Raw genomic sequence first — 23,056 nt, 5'->3', positions numbered from 1 at the left:
CCACGAACCACGTTTTTGGGAAACCCGTTTATCTTTTATATGTAAACACAAGAAAGGAGTGGAATTAACGGAAAAGTTCGGCTAGTTCGTTGGGTAGAGTTCGACCCATTATTTCAGTTTTGAGGTTGCTGGTGGGAATTTATAACATTTGTAAAAAGTAAAATTCTTAGAATATAGTCCTTCTTTAGTTAAAAGCGAGCTTTTCGTATAATATTAAACTAAGAAATGTTTCTCGTAAATATAAATCACTTTTTAATTAGCTTAAAATTTCACTCAGAAGAACAAATCAGGTACAATTTAACTTTCCTTATTTTTACTGGCTTAAAATTTCTCAGAGGAGCCAATCAGGTTTTAAGAAGGTGGAGTTATTGGCTTTCCTTTTTGACATTCGCTGAAGAAATATTATGATTGACTTTCGAAAATGTAAACCAAATCAAATGGGAGCGTTCTGGTTATGTTGTGCCTAAAGAAACTAATCTCTCTGATTCTCTTTGGTGTCCATCTAGTCTTGATTTTATTTTTATTGAAGGAGGGTCAACGCTAAGGTTCCCATGCAAGCTTTCTCATAATTGAAAGTAGATTTAGACCTAGCCTATCTTCAATTAATCTTTGATTGGCATATCCTCCTTGAGACATAGTGAGTAATCGTGTATCGCATGCCACGGGGGAGGAATGCTTTTGTTTTAGACCTTCCCCCGGATTGTTTCTCTGACCCGTAAATTTATCATAAAACACTTTTTTTTTCTTAAAAGACCTTTTCTCCTTAAAGTGGAATTCACTTCAATTCGTTTGATTACAAAATGATATAACATATAACATTAATCCAAGTGGCTAAAAAATACTAAAGATTTCTCTGACTCGTAAATTGGTCTTAAATATGCAGATAAAAAAGTAACGACAAAAATTATTTTGGTGCACCTCCCCCTTCTGACTAAATATTTTTGGTAACCCCCTCCCCCGAAAAATCATGGGCTCAGATCCTGTCCCATAGAGCTGCATCCCGGACACGAGTCCAACCGCTTATGTTTTTCCCAAAAAATATTTTTTTATTGAATCATTGGTAATACAAATCACGTAGCTGCATTTTGGACTATGCAGTTAGTTCCAAATAAGCCCCAAATTTTGACACACTCTTTTTGTAAGGACATGTCTTTTCGCACGAACCCTGTGGTAGCATAGAAGAATTATGCTCTGTTTGACAATAAGGGGCCCCAGAGTCCTCGCTGCCGCAACGTTGAACAACAGGACTGCTACCTGTGTACAGCTACTGTAAGGTTAATTTGACGACCATGTGCTGTCAATCGCTCTTGAGGATCTTTATCCTTTACCCTGTTTTTTTTTTTCACAGATCTGTTAAGCAAATAAACAGAGTGCCTCAGTATGTTATAGAGGTATCCTCAAAAGGGATTCTGCGCGTGTAGTTTAGAGTTTTCATAAACAGAGCTAATATTTAAAGATACTAAGATAATTGTGATCACTCGATGTGAAGTTTCTGGCCCACTTCCAATCTAATATCCTTCAGCACAATATAGATATGGAAAGAAATTTTAAAGAAGTAGTAGACTGGCGTAGTACAAATACTTTTTTGTGTATGTCAAATGTAAAATCATCTAATCCTAAGATATTCTACCTTATGACAGATGAACTAAATATTTACATTTGCTCGTTTTGATTGAATATATACACAAATTTGGGCTTTCGTCTTTTGGCTTAATGGGACAGTTTAGGGTGATTTAACCCAAAGTGGAGATTTTTCACATATGACTTATCAATTCTTGTTAAATAAAACAGCGTTTTATTCTTTAATAGCGTCAAAGGTGAAATTTAACCATTTTATGACATATTAAAAGCTTTTAGAACTGAGGGGTGTATTGGTCTTTTTCCCATTCTTGTTCTTGGTTGTTATGACATTTATTAATGCAAAAAGTCTTTGTGGGTGATGATTAATAGAAAAATTCACAGCAACCTAAAATTAAAAAGAATAACACCATAACATACCCCTAATTCCAATATGAATAAGAAAATTCGAGAAAATGGTCCCTATGTGTGTCCCTATCCATACAAACCAACCTTACCTTTTTTATTTCCATAATATTTTTATCGCTTAATTAGTAATTAGTCCATTCCTACATCGAACTTCACTGGAAAAATTTCTCTCTCAATTCTCTCTGTATGAAGTTGGTTAGATATCAAAGAAAGAATCCTTTGAGAAGCAATCATTCATCCTAGTTGTCTCTTACTGTCAGGTAGATTGTTTAGATTAGATCGTCATTTTGAAGTTTATATGTTTTATATAATTTCGTTATTTGAAGCCAGAATATAGTGGAAATAATATAGAAAAAGAAAAGAAAAACATCCATTTGAGCCGAGACGGTTTTCTTTTCCTATTTTGCAATCTGCTATAAGGCGCCTAGTGGGCCGCGGGTTGCCGACCCATGGTTTAGATCGTCAGTTTGAAGTTTAAATGTTTTATATAATTTCGCTATTTGAAGCCAGAATATAGTGAAAATAATATAGAAAAAGACAAGAAAAACTTCCATTTGAGCCGAGACGGTTTTCTTTTCCTATTTTGCAATCTGCTATAAGGCGCCTAGTGGGCCGCTGGTTGCCGACCCATGGTTTAGATCGTCAGTTTGAAGTTTAAATGTTTTATATAATTTCGCTATTTGAAGCCAGAATATAGTGAAAACAATGTAGAAAAAGACAAGAAAAACTTCCATTCGAGCCGAAACGGTTTCTTTTCCTGTTTCGCAATCTGCTATACACCTACCAGTTTTATCGATTTGTAAAGCTTGATTCTTTAAAGAAATATTGTCAGCTTCAGAAAAATTAAATTATCTTTGTAATCTGTTTCTTGCCTATGTGAGAAAATTGACACCTGCGTTGTTATTTTTAATTACAAGTTAATCCAACTGGGATATTTAGGAATAATCTATATATTCTTCAAGGCTCCTTCAGTTAATGCTGTTATGCCAGTGTTTCCACTTACATTGATGATTTTGGGACATTTACCGAATTCTCCATCCATCTGCCGACAAAAAGAAAGACGTAGAAATTTCTAAAATTTTCTAGGAAACCCGGAATCCCCAAAAAAGTGTTATTATTTGATCCCTCTTTTTTTGTATGAAAAAGGATGTGAAATTAAATTTGAAAAGGTAAAACACAAAATGACAAATATTCCTATTTGAAATTTGACCAATTCCTAAGAGTAGTTTACCAGAAATTGCCAAGGTTTTACTGATTATTAAAACGAAAAAGGTTGAAACGCTGTGTGCTGCATCGCCACTCAGTTCACTCTCATCAGGAAATCTCGCTGTTGAGACGAAGTTCCGAATTTCAAGGAGGCACGCTTGTGCCTCTATAAAGAGGCGACCCACCACAATGTTAAGCGATTTCAGGTCCTAGCAGTCGCAGAGAGACAGCGGTAATCGCATTTTGTAGCCCAAGCTCCAACTAAGAAACGTGCAAAATTTCACCCCCTCCGACCACAGCCCCCCTTTAACGTTGTCCGATTGGGCTGAAATTTAGAGGTTAAGCTTTCCTAGGGCCAGGGAGCTTATCCTCGAAATTCGATCACTCCTTCCCTGTTTTCCAAAAACCAAATATAGCCACTTAAAGTTCATTTCTCTTTTTTTTTTTTATCAGCCACGCCTACAGGCCACAGTTGGCAACGGATCCTGGTGAATGAGGACTCATTGGAAGCGAAATTCGACCTGTTAGGGCCTTTTGATATTTTCAGACCTAAAAAAATATGCCCCAAATTTACATTTACGAAAAACCTTGTTTTCCTATTAGAGCCCATGTTATTTTTTCCCACCACAGCCCCCCTTTAACGTTGTCTTATTGGGCTGAAATCTAGAGGATAAGCTTTTCTGGGGCCTGGGAGCTTATCCTTAAATTTCAGCTCAATCCGATCACTCCTTCCCTGTTTTCCGAAAACCAAATATCAAGTGTTGTGGGGATTTGCTTGCGTCAAAAATACATCGCACAGAATAAAAATAATGTAATGTCTCTGTGGTACAGTGGTCGCTATTCCTGACTGTCAGGCGGAAGATCCTAGTTCGATTCTCCCTCAGAGAAATTTTTTTATATATTGAATTTAAAGTTTAAAAAAGAAACTCAGTTTCTTTTTTAAATCCAATCTATTAAATCCTTCTGCTCAACAGGCGTCTCCAGAAGAATATCACAGTCGGCCTTCAGGTTACAGGCAAGTCTCCACTGCTTTGATAACATGGGGCCTGGGGAGACTGATAAAAATCTTACTGTGCATTTGATTTGAGTATTCAGGAATTAAAAGCCTTAACACAAGAATCTTCAAAAGCGGGGGTTTGGGAGGCGGCAGCCCCCCATCTTTAACTCCTCAAAAGATCAGCTAACAGTTAGTCAAGCAATAATAAGTTATAAAACTGTACAAAAACGTGCAGAAATTATTTGAAAAAACTACGTTTTCTAAAGAGTCAAAGAGACTGAGCCACAAGTTCGAACCTTAATACGTACAGGGATTAAGAGGTAGTTGGGGGCTGCCGCCCCAAACTCTGCTTCGTATATGAAAGGGGCTGTGCCCTCCTCAACGCCTCGCTCTTTACGCTAAAGTTTTTAATGTTTAAAAAAAAGAGTTGTGAGAAAGTCAAACTTTAGCTTAAAGAGCGAGGTGTTGAGGAGGGCACAGCCCCTTTCATATACGGAAGCGGGGTTCGGGGGCGGCAGCCCCCCAACTGCACCTCCTATTCCCTGTACGTTTTAAGGTTCGAACTTGTGACTCAGCCTCTTTAACTCTTTAGAAAACGTTGTTTTTTTCAAATAATGAACAATATAAGTTGATGCTCAGAGCCTTTGTTGAAGTCAGTACTCGGAGTCAAATCACTTTCGTATCTTATATAAAATACTCAAGTAGTATATACAAATTCAAATAATATGTTTAATGTAACCAGGAATGTACATAATTAGGAAGCCTTTCAGGCTTATCTACCTAGAAAGGCCTTGAACTATATTCCCATGAAAACCATTGCTACTAACAACTCACTGTAGCAGCAAATTGCCTGAGGCCAATACAATTGCGCACACTTTTCCGCCGGCCGAAATCATTATGTATGCGTACCTACAAATATTGTATCACAATGGAGATGCAGCCCGTAATAGATAATGTTTGAGCTAGAACGATGTTTTTCAATCCAAAAAAAGCCTACCGAGACAAACAAAACCCAGAAAAATTATCAATTAATCTGAATCCAGTGCAATGCTGTTTTGTCTACTAGGCCGTAATTTCCTCGAGGGGCGCCACTCTTCAATGTCGCCCTGCAGCGTCTTTTGCGGTCACGGTTCTGGCTAGGCAAACTCGGTTCATTCTTACGCCACTATGAAGCCTCTCAAGCAGGGTTTAAGGGATAGAGACTAAGGAAGGAGCAATGACAGAGCAGAGATCCCAAACTATCTCACAGCACTGAAACACCTCCAACCTTTTATACCTAATCTATATTAATCCTCATAATATTAACCTGCTATTGGAATTAAATTTTACATAGATTCGTAATGTTAAATCATAACTTAAAAATTAAAAATACGCTACTATTCTATAGAATAGTAGCTACTATACAGAATAGAATAACTATTGTGTCTCAAAGAGGGAAGAGGGGGGGGGGCGTGAAATGTATTATCTAATTATTAGTCTTGATATTGTTGTTTTTCACGAATTACACCTCAGCCTAGGCTAAAATAAGCCAAGATGTTGCGTGATTGACGAAGGAATATCTTGCGGTATTTATATTTTTATATTTATATGGAATCAAATTTTTAATAGAATCGCAATATCAAATCTTAGCCTAAAAATACACTAGTTTACACAATAGAATGACATCATTGCGCATGACAGCGGGGAATGACTGAGTTTCCCCTATTCCAGCCGAGGTTTTACAGATTATAAAAATAAATTCGAAACGCTGAGATGTATTGCCACTCAGTTCACTCTCATCAGGAATTCTCTCAGTTGAAACGAAATTTACGAGTTTGAACAATATAAGTTCAATATGATCATATTGCTCAATATGCTCAGACACTATATAATATGACAAAATACTGGATTCCTTGTTACACAAACGCAAGAAAGAAACAAGAGTCAGGAAATTGTATTTCGAGGGGGTATAAAATTTGTCCCGTCGGGGTTGTCGTCCATATGTCGTCCATATTAGTGATGGATTGTTTAGATTGGGTAAATAGTTAAAACGGGTTCACCTGTCAGCTACGCAAACAACTCTGGAATTGGCATGTTGACTTTAAAACACCAACAATTAGTATATTTAGCAAAAAATTACTGGGTAATTGCAAAACAAGAATATTTTCGAGACACATTACTATGGTTGGGACATATTCACGAATTTGACCTTATTTGTAGACTAGAGTAAGGGTAATACATTTCAGAATGGAGAGTTGGAATCATACAGTTTTTCAAGCGACTACTGGGTCCTGGTAATTCTTTGTAGGTATGAGAAATTGTCAGGGAATATCATTTTTAAGATATGTTGTTAGAATTACGATAATATGTTTACGATAATCTGATTCACGTATATTTTCCCTTCCAGATCTGCAACAAGCAGTTCTGTATGTTACGACTCCTATCGATGACAGTGTTCGCCGTTCTTACGCTTTGTTGATACATCAGGGAATTTATTAAAACATAACGTAACAGTTCCTGATAAAATATAAAGAAATTCACTGCTCTTCTGCATAAAAACTACAGGATAGCATTATTGGTTGAAAAATAATAAAAATTAATTCCTACAAGCTCATTCATATCTTACGAGAAACTATATGATACTAACCAAAAAAGAAAAGAAAAAACCGTATACTGTTTTATGGGGATTGAAGAAGAGCTTGTCAGTGCCTTCTTCCATAATTCTAACTCTCGCACCCCCCCCCTCCCACTTTCCGAAAAAAGGAAAATTTTCCTGAAAGTCCGGACTCGACAACCGAGCCGTCAGACAAAAAAGAGTATAGTTACAAAATAACCCATGAAAATCGTCACCTTTCAACATTGTCGTAACCAGGATTTTTGTTCGGGGGGGGGGGTACAATTTTTAAAAACAAATTAAATATGTGTTTTTATGCATTTTTATTACGTTTTTACGAGTCGGACAAATATTTCGGGGGGGGGGGGGTCAAACGCCATAATCCCTCCCCTGAACACGTTCTTGCCTATCAATGAAACATGCTTACTACATACAATCCTTATAATTCGATATAATTGCTTACCATTAAGAGAAAAAAGAAAACGAAGACTCATCTGATCTCTGATGCCCGGGAAATTGTTCTGTTACCCCTGTATATCACCGGCTCTGTCAATTATGCATAGTAGACCACTATAAACTCAATATTTTCCCTTTTTTTGCTTGAAGCACTAAAAGATGTATTTCATCTTGGGAAAAATAGCAGGTACATATGTTACCGTTTTCGATTACGTGATAATCCAAGTGACATATTTAGGGTATCCTGTAGATTCTTCGCAATTTCTTCTGTTAATACTCCAATTTATCGTAACTCAATCCCATCTCATCTGGAAATCATGTTGCTGAAAGGAAATTTAGAATGCCAGAAAGGAAAATGGAGAGAAGATGTAATTTTTCTGGGAAATGAAGGCTGTTAATTATCAGGGTCAAATGGGGCGAAGTAGGTCATATGTGATAAGTGATAAAAATTAGTGCTGTAAATATAGTTGATCAAACATTACTTGTAAGATAAATTAGAAATTACTTTGTTTTAGAAAATATATATTTTTTAAGCTATTATATTTGCTGTTGAACAAGGTTTGGGCTGCTATATTAGTTTTTTTTATAGTAAACGGAGTATTGCAAAAAAAAAAAAAAAAAAAAAAAAAAAAAACTGTCTATAATTGGCAAGGACGCGTTACGCACGTATGCAGGATCTTACTTCGGGAGGGGGGAAGAAGTTCCTTAAAGTTTCATGAACCAGCGGTGTCGATTCACGAAAATGTGGGGTGGGGCAAGAAGTCTTCTCTACTTTAAATGAAGATACAAAAAAAAGATTTCATAACCTTGGGGCGGGGGAATTTTTTGTTTTTTTTATTGAAATACCAGATTTTTTTTCAAAATCTAGGGGGACAATCCTCCCTCCATTTTGCGCTCTTGCCAAAAACGTGCGTATTATGAAAATATCAGAAGGCTCCATCCATGCGAGTGCCAATGTCCCTAGTGGATGCTTCTATTTTTCCTTTGTCTTTCCCAGTCCTTTTAAATGTTGCTGCTAAAATGAAATTCAGGAATCTTCTTGGACAAAAAAGCAGTGAGTTATATGAAAATTGCAAGAATTTTTAGAAAGAGTCGTTAAAACGTCGTGATTATGTGCATGAGTAAATTATCATTTATGGATGCTGGTGCCGTAAATTTTCCTATATAAAAAGCTGTTGTCATCCAATGCTGCACGGTTTGGCTGGTTTTCACCCACTACCACTACTAGCTCAATTGCAATTGAACCCTCGTGCAACTCAGCCCTCGTTTAACCGAATCGTCGTGCAAGCAACAGTTCAACCCCCGTTTAACTGAACCATTGTGCAATCAACCGCTGTAGAACTCCAACCCCATGCAACTCAACCCTTATTTAGGTCTCTATTTTGGAAAGTATTTTTTATATTGATATTTAATAGAATAAAAATAACTTGTTTTTAGACAAAACCATTTTCTGCTATAAGTAAAAGGCAAAGCCGCACACCGGTTTTGACAAAATAGACATGTTCTAAAAAGGGATGTGGGAGGGGGTTAACGACTCCCTGACCTCCCATGTGTTAAAATTACTGAAACTTGTTTCCCTTGGGGTTTTTTCTCTTGGTAGTGTACCCTGACAGTTTGACGCAAACCACAAACTTTAGAGATGGCCTCAACCTCACCTTCTTTGATGGAAGAGGTTTGAAACTTCATATCCCTTACTTGGGATTCTATAACCTGGATCGAGACTTGAAAGCACACGTAAGTTGATAAAGAATTAAAATGAGTGTCATAAAAATTGTCGATAAATCTAAACAAAAGCAAAGGCAAAGATAGATCTAGCGTGGATACTCATAGTTTGGAATAAAATAATTAAAAAAAAAAATTACTGGGCCATAATTTTTGCCAATCGATCCATTCCTGAAAGTTTTTTTTACCAATTTGGAAAGGTTCTGGGTTAGCCAGAAGAGTAATATAAGTTAGGAACTGCGAAAGAAGCGAGTAGCAAAATTTTGAGCTTCTAAATCAGCGTAAGTTCAAACTTATTCTTAGACCGTATGTTGAGTTGAGTCAAACGGGGTTTGAGTTAAAGGGAATTCTTTTGAACGAAGGTTCAGTTTAAATGGCGTTGCATGGGAGTTCAATAAAACGAGAGTTTAGTTAAATGGGGTTGGTATAAACGGGGGTGCAGTGGCGCGAGGGTTTAGTTAGACAGGATTAGTTGCACGCGGGTTCTGTTGCACGCACACCGCCACTACTATTGCTACTACTACTAACAACTTATTGTTGCACTAAGCCGCCTTTGACTACCCTAGATGGACATGCATCGCATTAATTTGTTCAAAACTTCACACATTACTCATCTTTTTGAAGTTCGAGTTTGCTTTAAATCCTTTCTTATGATTCCCACCCCACCCCCATTCGGGGGTGGGGTGAGAATCCCGGTCTTCCCACCCTATTCGGGGACGACTTGCTTTTTGTTTAGTCCCTGAAAGATTGCCAAAAAGTACAATTTTGGGTAGTTTATCATCTTTCATCCGCAAAACGTAACCTTTTTTTATTATAGTCCTAGTAGGGGGGATCAAGCCCCTTTTTTTGTAGAATTTCCTCTTTGATTTACGGTTAGGCAATCAAATACCTCGTACTATCTATAATTCGACTATTAAAAACTGTATTTGACTAATATGATTTTGAAAAATTAACCCAGTTTGGTAAAAAAGAGGCAGATTCTAATTCAGTAAGAAAAAAATTGTCAAATTAGCCCTAATTATCTAATTTGCCTAAGGATTTTTGTCATTCCGACTAGTTCAACCCAAGAAAATCCGGCTTTCATGTTATTAGTCCCTAGTGAATGGTCGAAGGCAGTAATTGTAAAACTCTTCAAAAAGGGACAAAAGACTAAGTGTGATAATTGGAGAGGTATTGCTTTACAGTCTGTTGGCAGCAAAGTCCTGTGCCAAATAATTCTGAACAGGATTCAAAGTAAAGTGGAGAAAGTTCGGAGAGATAAGCAGCACGGATTCCGCTAGAGTAGATCATGTTGTGACCTTATATTTAGCCTGAGAGTCCTGCTGGATGAATCCAATGAATGGCAAGTTCAGATACTTATAGTATTTATGGATATTCTCAAAGCTTTCAACTCGATACATCGCGGAACCATATGGAAGATTTTAGTGCATTATGGAATTCCGACCGAAATTGTATATATAATTAGAGCGCTATATCATGATATCATGTGCGCAGTACAGACAAAGGGTGGCCTAACGAAGTGGTTTTCTGTTCAGTCAGGTGTAAGGCAAGGCTGCATTCTATCACCATTACTGTTTGCCATAGTGATAGATTTTGTTCTCCGTGGATGCAGTTTTAGTGGCGGTATACAATTAAATCCACTGAGACAACTCAATGATGGTTATTTTGCTGACGATGTTGCACTTATTACCCACGACCCAGAAGATATGCAACGCAACATTAATGAACTCGGCCGTATGGCAAATGCTCTCGGACTCTCCATAAATGCTAACAAGACCAAATCAATGTCGAATGCAGTCATACCCGACTTAGCCGAAGGACTTTTGGTTAACGACGAGGAAATTGAGGAAGTGAGAGAGTTCAAGTATCTCGGCAGCATTCTTACACAAGATGCCAATTCCGAAAGAGAAATACTGTGCCGAATAGCATTGGCTGAGTCTGCTTTCAGCTAACTTAGAAATGTTTGGAAAAATAATAAATATTTCCAGAAGTTAAAGCTTAAAATTTATAATAGCAATGCGGTCTCTGTCGTTATGTACGGTTGTAAAACTTGGAGCATCACTCCTCAGCTATAACGACGACTCCAGTCATTCAACAATAATTGCCTAAGGTCTATCCTAAATATACATTGGACGGAAAGAATACGAAATGATGAAATCTATCGTATGACAAATCATACCCCCATCCTTGATCTCATTAGAAAGCGACGATGGATGTATTGGAGGCATATGGTGCGAATGGGGGAAGGAAGGCTGCCGCACGACGCATGGTGTTGGACACCCCCCGTCTCCGCAAATCAGGGAGATCGAAAATGACCCTTGGCAGGTCGCTAATGAAGGAGGCGAAGCTGGCGAGGTCCTCGTTGGAGGAGCTATGGTTGAAGGCTCAGGACAGGTCGTCGTGGCGAACCACTGTTGCTGCCTTATGCGCCCCCAGGCGTAGGAGGACCTAAGTAAAGTAAGTAAGTTATATACAGATATGGTTGTAACCTACGATTATAACCTCATTCGTCATCTTGTATACGAAGATGTAGTTTTTTGTCAAAAAAATGATTTCATTTTAAATATTGTGTTTTTTTTTTAATTACAAAACTACGTAGACATGGAAATTTTTTTTTAATTAACCTTTAAAAAGCAGTCTATGTTGTTCAAGTACCCCGCTAGCAGTGAGAAAAAAAGAAGACACATCAGTGCTCTCTAGGCAAAAAGTGATTTTCCTTGTCGTTCAAGCCAGGGTACAAAACTTAGAGTTTTGTTGTTCAAACTGTAGGGTTTCCTGTCTAGAGTTTTCGGCGAAGGTGATTCCAATGGTGTACTTTTTGTTCCGGTCCGACGTTATTCTTATTTTTTTGGGGGGGGGTCAAAAACATCAAAATTTGTTTCTATATATTTTGTTCTTTTTACGAGCCGGACAAACATTTTTTGGGGCTGGGGGTCAAAGTCTATATCCCTTCCCGTGGATGCGGTCTTGGCTTCAGGCTATTTTTTGAAATTCCCTCAAATTTTTTTTCAGAATAACATTTTACTATTGAGACTAATTTAGAAAATAGATAGTTCTAATTTAGAACTATCTTCAAATAGACTAATTTAGAAAATAGATTTCTTTTTGGAAAATCTGATTGCTCTATTGCTGCTCCAAAAATTTGTCGTATTGTTCTGACAATACTGTTATTGTTCTGCTGAAGTATATGCAATTATTTGACCAGTTTTTGAAACGGCTATAAATCTACATTAGAATAAATCTGAACATTAAATCAGACAGCTTTGCTGAATACTTGAAGTCAAGATTTTCGTATTGATAGAATTCTTTTGACGAATATTTTCCTTCATGCTTTTCATTGCGTGAAAACATTTTACGATTTATGATGGATTGTTTGCTCATGTCCCTGATTGGCTGCGGGAATTTCAAAGACTGTGTGTTTCAAAAAATAGTATAAATAGTGGCGAAGACCACACTGCTTTTGCATTATAAAAATAATAAAGAAGATAATGCGGTAAGAATTTTATTTTATGACAGTGAATCGTACGAAGAAACTCGACTAAATTGAAGATTCTGGCTATATAGCTAGCTGAATTCAGCAAAACGAAAAAATGGAATGAAGATAAAATTCAGCTTACGATAAAAACGAGAAAACTAAAAATAAAACCGGCAATAACGGAGTTCTAGCTTCATTACTCTGAACAACTTAAGCAAAGACATTTGAGTAGTGGTGTCATTTCACGAAATTTGGTTGGGAGGGGATGGGAATTTTTTTTTAAACCAGGAGGGAAAAATTTTGTTTTATCCGATTTTTCAGTGGATACACAAAAAAGGTAGTTTACAAAAACTAGGGACAAATGCCTCTCTCTATGAAACGCATATACTCTTTAGCTATTTCTATTTGAATTTGAGCTATTCCTCTATTTGAGAAGAGAATATATCAAATTTCGGAAAATAAGCTATTACCTAGAACACACTTGCCTTTCCTTGCAATTAAAACAAAAGGGAAATATGAAAAAAATCTTGTATAACTTTTCGAAACAGTCTTTACAAATTGCGTCAAAAATCAGTTTAAATGTATTTTTGGTATCTTTTTACGGGCCTGGGGGGGATTCAAACCCAGTAACCCTTCTCGGGGGATACAGCCTTGACTGCAGCAGTCTCAAGTTTCTTAAAAAATGCGAAGGATCACCCACTTTCCGTTACTTAGTGTAAATTTTGGAGCGCCACGTGTGCTGCAAAATTTTGCCATGCGTGGTACAGCCTCTGTAACGCTTGGCACACTTGCCACGGTCGGCACACGCCAACTGCACTTAAAGTCTCCACCTCCTTGCAAAATGCGGAATTTTTCAATTTTCCCCCGAAGCACGGTTATAGATGTGCTTTTTTGGTACTAGTGTAGAATCCGGTAGTCACGCGAGAAAGCCCGCATCGAGAAAGACTGAGATGCTTAATGAAAAACAGGTTTCTGCTGCTTGTGAGGTGCTGCTCACTCCGTGACAAAGATTTAACCTTTAGTTTTTTGGGGTTGAAGAGGTCAGAAAAGGTACCTAGGTTAGGTTACGTATCTAATATATGCTATGCTTTACCCCCCTTCCCTTATGTGCAAATATATAGCCCAAATTTGTTTCTGAACTATTATATTTGGTACTTGTGCATTATAACTAAGCCAGCGCTGTACACGAAAGAAGTCAAGTTTGGTTAATGTTAATGAAATAAAATAAAATACGATGAATATCTAATAGTTTAGAAACAAATTTGAGCTATATATTTGCACATTAGGGTGGGAGGGGGTGGGGGTAAAGCATAGTAGATATTAAATACGTAACCTAAACCTAACCTAGGTACCTCCCCCCCCCCCAAACCCCAAAAAACAATCGTTTAAATATTGTAAACTCAATGAGAAACCACGCTTTGCGATCAATTTATCTCTTGCAAATAGCCGTTTGACGGGTTTCGTGTCTGGTTTCCTTGTGCAATCTATAGCGCTGGTTTAGTTCTAATGCACCAGTACCTTATATTTTCATCCTATTTTGTTTTATTTCATTAGCATTAACTAAACTTCACTTCTCGCGTGACTACCGGATTCTACACAAGTACCGCTTTTTTTGCCAATGCTATGTAGTGAAAATTTGAGATTGATTTAGACTTATCAAAGAGTTATTATGTTAGTTCCTTGTTGTGTGTTGCGTGTTTGTGCTTTTACATCCACATTATTCTTTAATTAGAAGCATTTATTTGTTTATCATTAATAAAAACAGATATAATTCCTAACATAGTTTAGTTAACTTCCTGATATGAATCATAACAAATTAAGGTCTGCTAACATTATGTTGTTATTAAACATTTTATCGGTTAACATCTTGGCAATCGAAAGCGGGAAATTGAACCCTAACATTAAAGAAAAAGTGGTTAAACTTCTTCTGCAAATAACAGACGGATATAAACCCCCATTAAAAATGTAGTATCTTTCGAAATGAATTATAGATTGATTGATGAAGGATTTCCTCTAAAATCCTTACGTCAAAATAGATTTAATGGAGCGAAAGTGTTATAGCTCAGTAGTTTTAACAGTCTTATTTGATGAAATGTTGTTTTTCCAGGGGCAGGGGGCTTAATTTTGTGTCTCTAAAAGTATCTGAGACCTTTGTACATAGCCTAGTATTTTTCGAAATAAATTATACATTTTTCACACAAGAATTTCTTACCAAATCCCTGTGTGCAAATAACCTTTAATGGGTCAAAAGTGTGGCCCTTGGGGTTGTATTTAATTACAGTGTTTGGGGATGGGAGGGGGGTTTAATACTTTTTTAAAACGAAATCTGAAACATTCAATATTTCCAAAGAAAATGTTGCCCTTTTCTTATGGACATGTGCGAAAAATCAATTTTCTGGTACAAATAACTCTGGGTCAAAGAAAATTTATCCTAAATCTTAATGGCTTTGTGAAGCCATTTTGGATCTATACTCTGGGAAATTATGTGATAAGTAGTGAGAGTGGTTTCCTGGTACATATTGAAGTTTTTGTTCAATGGTTCCTTTTTACTGATTAATAATGTCTCGAAATAAATTATAATTTTTTCACTCAAGGATTTTCTACAAGATCACTGTAAAAATTAATTTTAACAGACCAAAAATGTAGTCCTTACGGTTTTATTGGATGGCAGTAATCGAAGGGAGGGACCCTAACAAGATCTGAGCATTTTATAATCTCAGAGAAAATACATCCTTTTTCTGATGGAGTATGTACGAAAAGACCAATTTTCTGGTGCAACTCTGGAATAATTTTCAGCTGCAATTCGTCCTAAATCTCGAAGGGTTTTTCCAGCTAATGTTGGTCATTATACTATAGACAACTAAAAGAAATTACGCGATTTGATATTGAATGGCAGTATTTGAGGGAACGTTCCTTAGGTCTGTCCTAGGATGACGGACTATCATAAAGAAGCAGAAATAATCATTTCTATACATCTCTGAAAAAGTTATGCCAGCTTTTCAAACAGTTCGTGGTAACGAACTGTAAGTAAGGAGCGACCCGGCTCAATGGTAACCGAAACTCTAGAAAACGGGTTTTTGATACCAATAGATACATCAATAGAATCAAATTTCAATGCTGATTTCAAATATATATATCTTTCATCAAGTTTATTGCTACCCATCAAAAGTTACGCGCCTGAGAAAATTTGGCTGATTTTCAAAAAAAGGGGGAAAGACCCCCTAAAAATTATAGAACCTTAATGAAAATCACACCATCATATTCAGCGTATCAGAGAACCCTACTGTAGAGGTTTTAAAATGTGGAATTCTGCATTTTTTGCCAGAAGAAAGATCACGGATGCGTTTTTTTTTTTTTTTTTTTTTTTTTTTTTTTTTTTTTCAGGGGTTATCGTATCGACCCAGTGGTCCTAGAATATCGTGGGAGGGCTCATTGGAACGGAAGTTATAGTGCCCTTTTTAAGTGACCAAAAAATGGAGGGTAACTAGGCCCCTCCCAGGCTTATTTTTTCCCCAAAGTCACCCGATCAAAATTTTGAGATAGCCATTTTGTTCAACATGGTCGAAAAAATTGATAACTATGTCTTTTAGGATGACTTAATCTCCCAAAGTCCCAAGGAGGAGGGCTAAAAGTTATGAACTTAACCCAATTTTAATATATAGTATTGGCTATTGGGAAGTATACAGAAGTTTTCAGGAGGGTTTTTTCTGGTAGTGGGGGGTGGGTGGGTCGGGGGTTATGTTGGAGGATCTGTCCATCAAGGAAGTTTTCATGGGGGAAGGAAAATTGCCATGAAGGGGGCGCCGGACTTACCAGCATTATTTATTGGTTATTGGGAAGTATACAGACATTTTCAGGAAGGATTTTTTTCTGGAGGGGAGGGGGTAGGGCTAGAGGAGGGGGTTACTCTGGAGAATCTTTCCTTGGAGGATGTTTCTCTGGGGTAAAGGACATTTCTATGAAGGGGGCGCCGGATTTCCAAGCATTATTTAAAAAACGATCAGAAATTAAATAAAAAAAAAGTTTTTTCAACTGAAAGTAAGAAGCAACATTAGAACTTAAAACGAACAGAAATTATAAAGTATGTGAGGGGGTTCTCCCCCTAGTCAATGCCTCGCTCTTTACGCTACAGTTTTTTTGGTGCTTTCAAAAGGAGGTTTCTAATTAATACTATCTATTATAATTAAACGGCCTTTGTGATTTCAGGGGTTTGAATAAATTTTTTTTTTAAACTTTTAACGTAAAGAGCGTGGTATTGACTAAGGGGAGAACCCCCTCATATACGTAATAACATATACGTAATAAAAAAAACAATAAAAATAAAAAAAAAACAATCGATACGGCTCAATAGCAATCGAAACTTTTAAAAACGGAATTTTGATGTCAATAAATGTATCAAAAGAATGTGTTTATAATTCTGACTCTAAATATATAAATTTTATTAAGTTTAGTATTACTCATCAAAGGCTACGAGCCTGAGAAAATTTACCCGATTTTTTAAAGAGGGGGAAACACCCCCTATAAGTGAATGAATTTTAATGAAAATCACACCGTCAGATTCAGCGTATCAGAAAACCCTATTACATAGGTTTCAAGCTCATATCTGAAAAAATCTGCAACTTTGTATTTTTTGCCAGGAGAAAAATATACGAATATAGAAGTTAGTTACGTAAGTTAATTTGTAAATTACGTCATAACCAAATTTAGAGACATCCATTTAGGAAAAGAAAAGTAAAATTTTTATGCAAATTTTGGATACTTATTCAATGACGGTGAGCCAAAATAAAAGCTGCATTAACTAAAAAACGATGAGAAATTAAATAAAAAAAACAGGTTTTTTAAACTGAAATCAAGGAGCGACATTAAAACTTAAAACGAACAGAAATTATTCCGTATATGAAAGGGGCTGTCCCTTCCTCAACGCCTCGCTCTTTACGCTAAAGTTTGACTCTGTCTCACAGCTTGATTTTTTAAAGCAATAAAAAACTTTAGCGTAAAGAGCGAGGCGTTGAGGAGGGGACAGCCCCTTTCATATACGGAATAATTTATGTTCGTTTTAAGTTTTAATGTCGCTCCTTACTTTCAGTTAAAAAGCTTGTTTTTTTATTTAATCCTCTCACAGAGACTATCTGTCTTGGCTTTATTCTAATTGGGCTCTCAAGTCTTTCATCACTTTGGCCAAGTTGATTCAAAAATCAATGGACCTGAAAGAACCTGAAAAATTTCATATTCTCAAAGAAAATACATCCTTTTTCTTATGGAATATGTACAAAAATATCAGTTTTCTGGTGAATCTCTGGAATAAGTTTTAGTTACAATTCCTCCTAAGTCTCAAAGAGTTTGTTAAGCTGTTTTGGTGACACTATGGAAAATCGTAAGTAATTATTGGATGGTAATAGTATCGGGGATGGACCTTACAAAAATCTAAGCATTTCATATTCTCAGGGAAAATACATCCTTTTTCTTATGGAGTATGTACGAAAAGATCAGTTTTCTGATGCAACTCCGGAATAATTTTCTGCTGCAATTTCCCCTAAATCTCAAAGGGTTTGTAAAGCTGATTTTAGGCTCTACTCTCTGGGAAATTGTAAGTAATTGTTGGATGGTATTAGTTGGGGGTGGGGGCTAAAAAAATCTGAGCTTTTCATATTCTCAGAGAAAATACATACTTTTTATGATGGAGTATGTACAAAAAGATCAATTTTCTGGTGAACTAGAATAATTTTTAGTTGCAATCCCTCCTAAATCTCAAAGGGTTTGTGAAGCTGTTTTAGTGACAATATGGGAAATTGTAAATAATTATTGGATGGTATTAATTGGGAGAGCCCCCCTAGGAAAAAGCTGAGACACCTCATATTCCCAAAGAAATACATCCTTTTTCTTGGAGAATGTACGGAAAGATATTTTTTCCGGTTAAACTCTGGGATAATTTTTAGCTGTGATTCGTCCTAAATCTCAAACGGATGGTCCTAAATCTTGCTAGGACTCCTGGTTGAGTCAACTAGAGTCCTTGTTGAACTTCCTTGAAGTTATGATTGACCTTTGATACTGAGGACAGTCCTTGGATATTTAGGGGAAAATTCACTGTCTTAGATTAATTGCTCACTGTTTTACCTGTTGTTGTTTTTATAATTAAAAGGCAGTGTGGTCTTTGTCGTTATTTAGTCAAACTTATTAAATGTCTGAAAGGGCTGTTAACTACATGTACTAAGATAATTATATGAATTCATAATTAATTTGTATGGATCAATTTATTATTGCATATTATATATTTTATAATTATTGTATAGAATTTTTAACTATTTCTAGTTAATTTTTAAAGTTAATTAAACTTGATTTTTCTGTTCTAGTCCAGTTTCGGATTTGTCAGGTGGTTCAGGTTTCGAAGTAGAAAAGCAAGTGAGCGAATTGAGAACTCATGTAAATTGTCTCGTGTCGCGATTGCGGAATGAAGAAGTTCGTCGGACAACCCTTGAAGATCAAGTGAAACGACTTCAAGATGAAAACAAGCGATTGCAGGTGGAATCTCTTTCCGCGTCGGAGCAGTTAAAAAAGTTTGCTGATTGGTTTTTTCAAGCGGTTGAGAAACCATGAACTCTTTTTTTTATGAATGAATTTGTTTCGATCGGAGTTAAATATATGGAAAGTGTCAGTGATTTAGTTTTGAGTGAAATCAATAGTGCATCATATCATCCGGTAGATTTGAATAGAATAGTCGAATTGCATGCTTATCCTCGGTGTAAATCCCTTAGATAAAAATATAGAAGCTTCATTTTGAATATTTTTGAACTTAAATGTTTGAATGACTTCATTTTTTCGTTTTTTCATAACAAAAGTCGGCTTTTTGTAATAGGCCTTTTAAGAGCTTTTTGAAAAGTATTCGATTAAATAATCATTTCTCTCTTAATGCTTTTGAAGTTATTTTTCGTACTTTTATTTTGCTGTAAACTTAAAATATTTTGTTATATATAATCATTAAACATACTCATTAAGTTTATGTTCTTTATATTTTTCGTAAATTTGCGTTTCGACGAGGAAAATTAAGTTTTAAATGTATCTAATTTTATCTATTTAAAAAATTTAGAAAATTTTAAAAATAATTTTATCTATGTAAAAAAAGGCAAGATAATTCTTTAGACTGAAGTTGTTCGACCTGACAAAAAAAGAAAATAAATGGATCTTTGTAGATATTTGGGATATGCCAAGGACACGCTCTAATCAATTGCAAATTATTTACAAGCCTTAATTCAATTAAATATACACAAAATGTTAATTTTTGAAATTTATTAGTGACAAATCACTTATAACCAAATTTTCAAAAAAAATTTCAGTTTTTGAATTTTACAAATCCGCCGTTTTTCGGTGGTGTTTGGCAACATACAAACACACACACAAATTATCTCGTCTATCGTAACCACAAATTAGTTTCATATCATGGCCATACTAGCACTAAGCTCAATTGATAAGAGTAAGACCTTTTTTTTTACTACTTGACACTATTAAACTAATCAATTCCATTGTGATCAGTTTTATCATCAGTAGCCATCTGTGGCGTCAATTTACGGAAATTAAGGGGGGAGAGGAAACTATTTTTAAACTCTGGAGGGGAGGAGGTAAATTTTGATATTTTTTCAATGAAAATACCAAAAAAGGTGTTTAGTGTCTGTTTCTGGTACCATCCTCCGCCCCTCCCCAGGCTTATTTTGGCTGGTGCCCACGGCGTAATTATCCAATTGACGGAGAAACAAACCAACCCATCGGGATCAACACAAGCCAACGGAACCCAGTCAATATAATAAAGAAAAAAAAGACACAGATGCTTGGGCCCGACATTCACGACACGTCTTCAGTGCCTAATTAAAATAAATAAAACCTATAAAACTAATGTAGCGAAAATATGAATTTAATTGATTTGTTTCTAAATGAAAAATGTTGGGTTTCTAAGAATTCTTTACTAATTTCCAGGTTTCTTCGTCGGGTTTACGAAAATAACAATTGAATAGTTAACAATTGAATAGTTAAAATAACAATTGAATAATTAACTAAATAGTTGAGATTTAGTTTTCCCTTTTTGAAAATTGTGCAGCTGACCTTTAGCCATGAGGAACTTTATATGAACTGAACTAACTATGTTGACCTTTATGTAGCTATTCAGGCTATTTACTGAATTGTGAGCAACGTTTCGGTAGCTTACGAATAGTCCTTGTATCGCAGGTCGGGAGTTTAGACGCTTAAGTAATGGGATTTGCTATCCCCTCTCCCTCAGTGAAATTTCACGAGTTCTTCCACAATTTTTATACAATTATCCTTTTTTCTTCTTAGGATAAACCCTCCCCTCAAGCGGGGACAGAAACTTTTGAGTTATTTGGAGGTTTTCTTACCGATATTGCACCTTCTTTGATCGTAAGACTCTTTGATGCTAGTTCTCCTGTCCAATCACCTCAATGGACGAAGCAGGGAGGGGTGCCTTCCTAGATTTTAAGCCCCACCCCCTATATTTTAATTTTTTGGGGGTATTTTAATTGATTAAAATATCTTTTTTTGGTATTTCAACGGAAAAAAGTCGATCAAACATAAAGTTACCCCGCGCTAAATTAAAAAAAAATGCATTTTGTCCCACCCTGCATTTTTGTGAATTGAAACTTGGTAATAGCCTTTCCGTCATGGTATAGCGAAGTATATACCCGACCCATTTGAGAGGAAAACTTTTTGCAGCAACTTTGGAAGAACCAAGGCTAAAGAACCCAACAATATTGTCTAATAGTGATGCCGCTGGATTGAACGGAAATTTCCATGGATCGAGCATATATCAAAATTATCCACAGTAGAGAGGTGGCTTAAATCTTGGGGAATTTGAAACTTGTTGTTTTTTTCTGAAACTTTTTGTTTTGTTGTAAAATTGAAATACTAAGAAAAATCGCTCTATTGACATTTGGTCGCAGGCTTGTTTTATACTTCAAATAATGGAAATTGTAAATTCATATATGATACTGATTTAAATAAGACACAGTATGCCTACTTTTTTGTTATTAAAAGAATCAGTTTGGAGGAGGGGATAGGGCTGGTGCGGTCATGGCCCTAATTTTTTCCTATGTTTTGCATAATTTTTCATACTTTGAAAATTTCCACTATCTCCCTCCTGAAAAAAACCGCAAATATTTCTCATGCAAATTTCTATATGTTGCCTTTAATGCGGGCATGTTTAACTGTTTTCGTATCCTCTTTCAACTATTCAGTTTAGTGCAAAATTCTTGGAGTCCAAATAGGCCTATTAAAAAAAAAAAATCATTTTGAACTTTGTTTAACTTCTGCAGTTTAGATTTGAACCGTGTATATGCTGCTGTTCTTCTATTGTTTTATTTATTATCTGAAAAGAAATAAAAAAAAATGAATTTGAGTCCCAGGATTTTAGGCCTAGTCCGTTTGTGAGTTTTCATTATAAGTTGTAAAAATTTGTTAATTTATCAACCAGTGAAATTTTAACTAATTTTACCTGTCTCTTCGCCTCTTTTGTGTACATTCTCCAACACAGATCTATGTACAAGAATTTTGATTAGTAAAGTTTTTCACTTCCTTTTTTTGTTTTTTAATCTGTTTTAGCACAACGGTCTGAAACCGCAATCTTTCTAACCTAAGGTACTTGCTGAACACCCGTTAAAATAATCTGCAAATATAGAAACACGGTAAGTAATTCCCTTAATTTTTTGCAGTTTCGCTCCTAATTCCGTATATTTCTCTTTCCCCCTTAACATTCCAGGTTTTCAATATACGTACTTACTTCTGCTGAGAAGCTTCTGCTCCATGAGAAGCTTAAGGAATATAATAAAAATACTTTTATATAATAAATATATTATATAAAAATAAAATAAAATAACTTTTTTTTAGTTAGGAATATAATAAAAATATTTTCTTTTAGTTATGCCAGTAGTAGACTAGGATTCAGCTTTGCATTGCAAATCATGCATTTGGGAGGATAACTCATATTACGTTCCGTTGTACATATGAATCAAAATTATTCCTATTCGGCCAATCACTTTAGTATTCGCATGAAGTATTTGTCAATGACAGTTTAAGTTCGACAACTGGGTTCTAAAATTCCCAGCACAGATAGACCAAACAATACTTTTATCATAAATAAAGTCTACAGAATCCTTTTAATGATAGTGATGGTAAAATGCCAGAATTTCGGTCGTGTACAGTGACCGTCATCAATAGTAAAACTGATCAAAGTCAGTTTTACTACTGATACGGTCACTGCATATGTGACGAAATATCTAATAATATTGTAAGGTTTGTAATCACTGTCTATTAAAAGGATTTTATCCCTATTTGAACTTTTATTTATCGTCATGGAAAGGCAGTGTGGTCTCCGAAATTATCTATACTTTTATCATCTACAGCCAATTATGGGTAAAGGGGGCGTGTCACCTTAAATAATATGCATCAGATGTGTGCTTTGACAAATATCAATAAATGAAGGTTTGTAAAGCTAGGTAATTGACTTTTAATTTAAAAACGCCGTTTTTGACGTTTATTGCCGGATGTGATCTTTCTTATCAGCTGACGCATGATTTTAAAGAAATTAGTAGTTTGAGCTATGGACATATACTACCCACTCCTC

The 23,056-nt window shown here is 35.8% G+C and overlaps 1 protein-coding gene across 1 annotated transcript in view; it reads left to right on the top strand.

Annotated features, from left to right (window-relative positions):
- Positions 1–22,005, top strand: part of LOC148953826 (signal-induced proliferation-associated 1-like protein 1) — a 161,610-nt gene extending 139,605 nt beyond the window's left edge. The window contains exon 21 of the mRNA XM_089085918.1: positions 18,786–22,005. Within this exon, the coding sequence (XP_088942044.1) occupies positions 18,786–19,029 (244 nt within the window). The 3' untranslated portion in view covers positions 19,030–22,005. The remainder of the gene's footprint in view (positions 1–18,785) is intronic.
- Positions 22,006–23,056: the final 1,051 nt, after the last annotated feature.

This window comes from Artemia sp. Qi Xiang Cuo, chromosome 3 (genome assembly GCF_049724085.1).
Source record: "Artemia sp. Qi Xiang Cuo chromosome 3, ASM4972408v1, whole genome shotgun sequence".
Lineage (NCBI taxonomy): Eukaryota > Metazoa > Arthropoda > Branchiopoda > Anostraca > Artemiidae > Artemia > Artemia sp. Qi Xiang Cuo.
The sequence above is the reverse complement of the archived record's forward strand: the minus strand, read 5'-3'. Positions and strand labels throughout refer to the sequence as shown.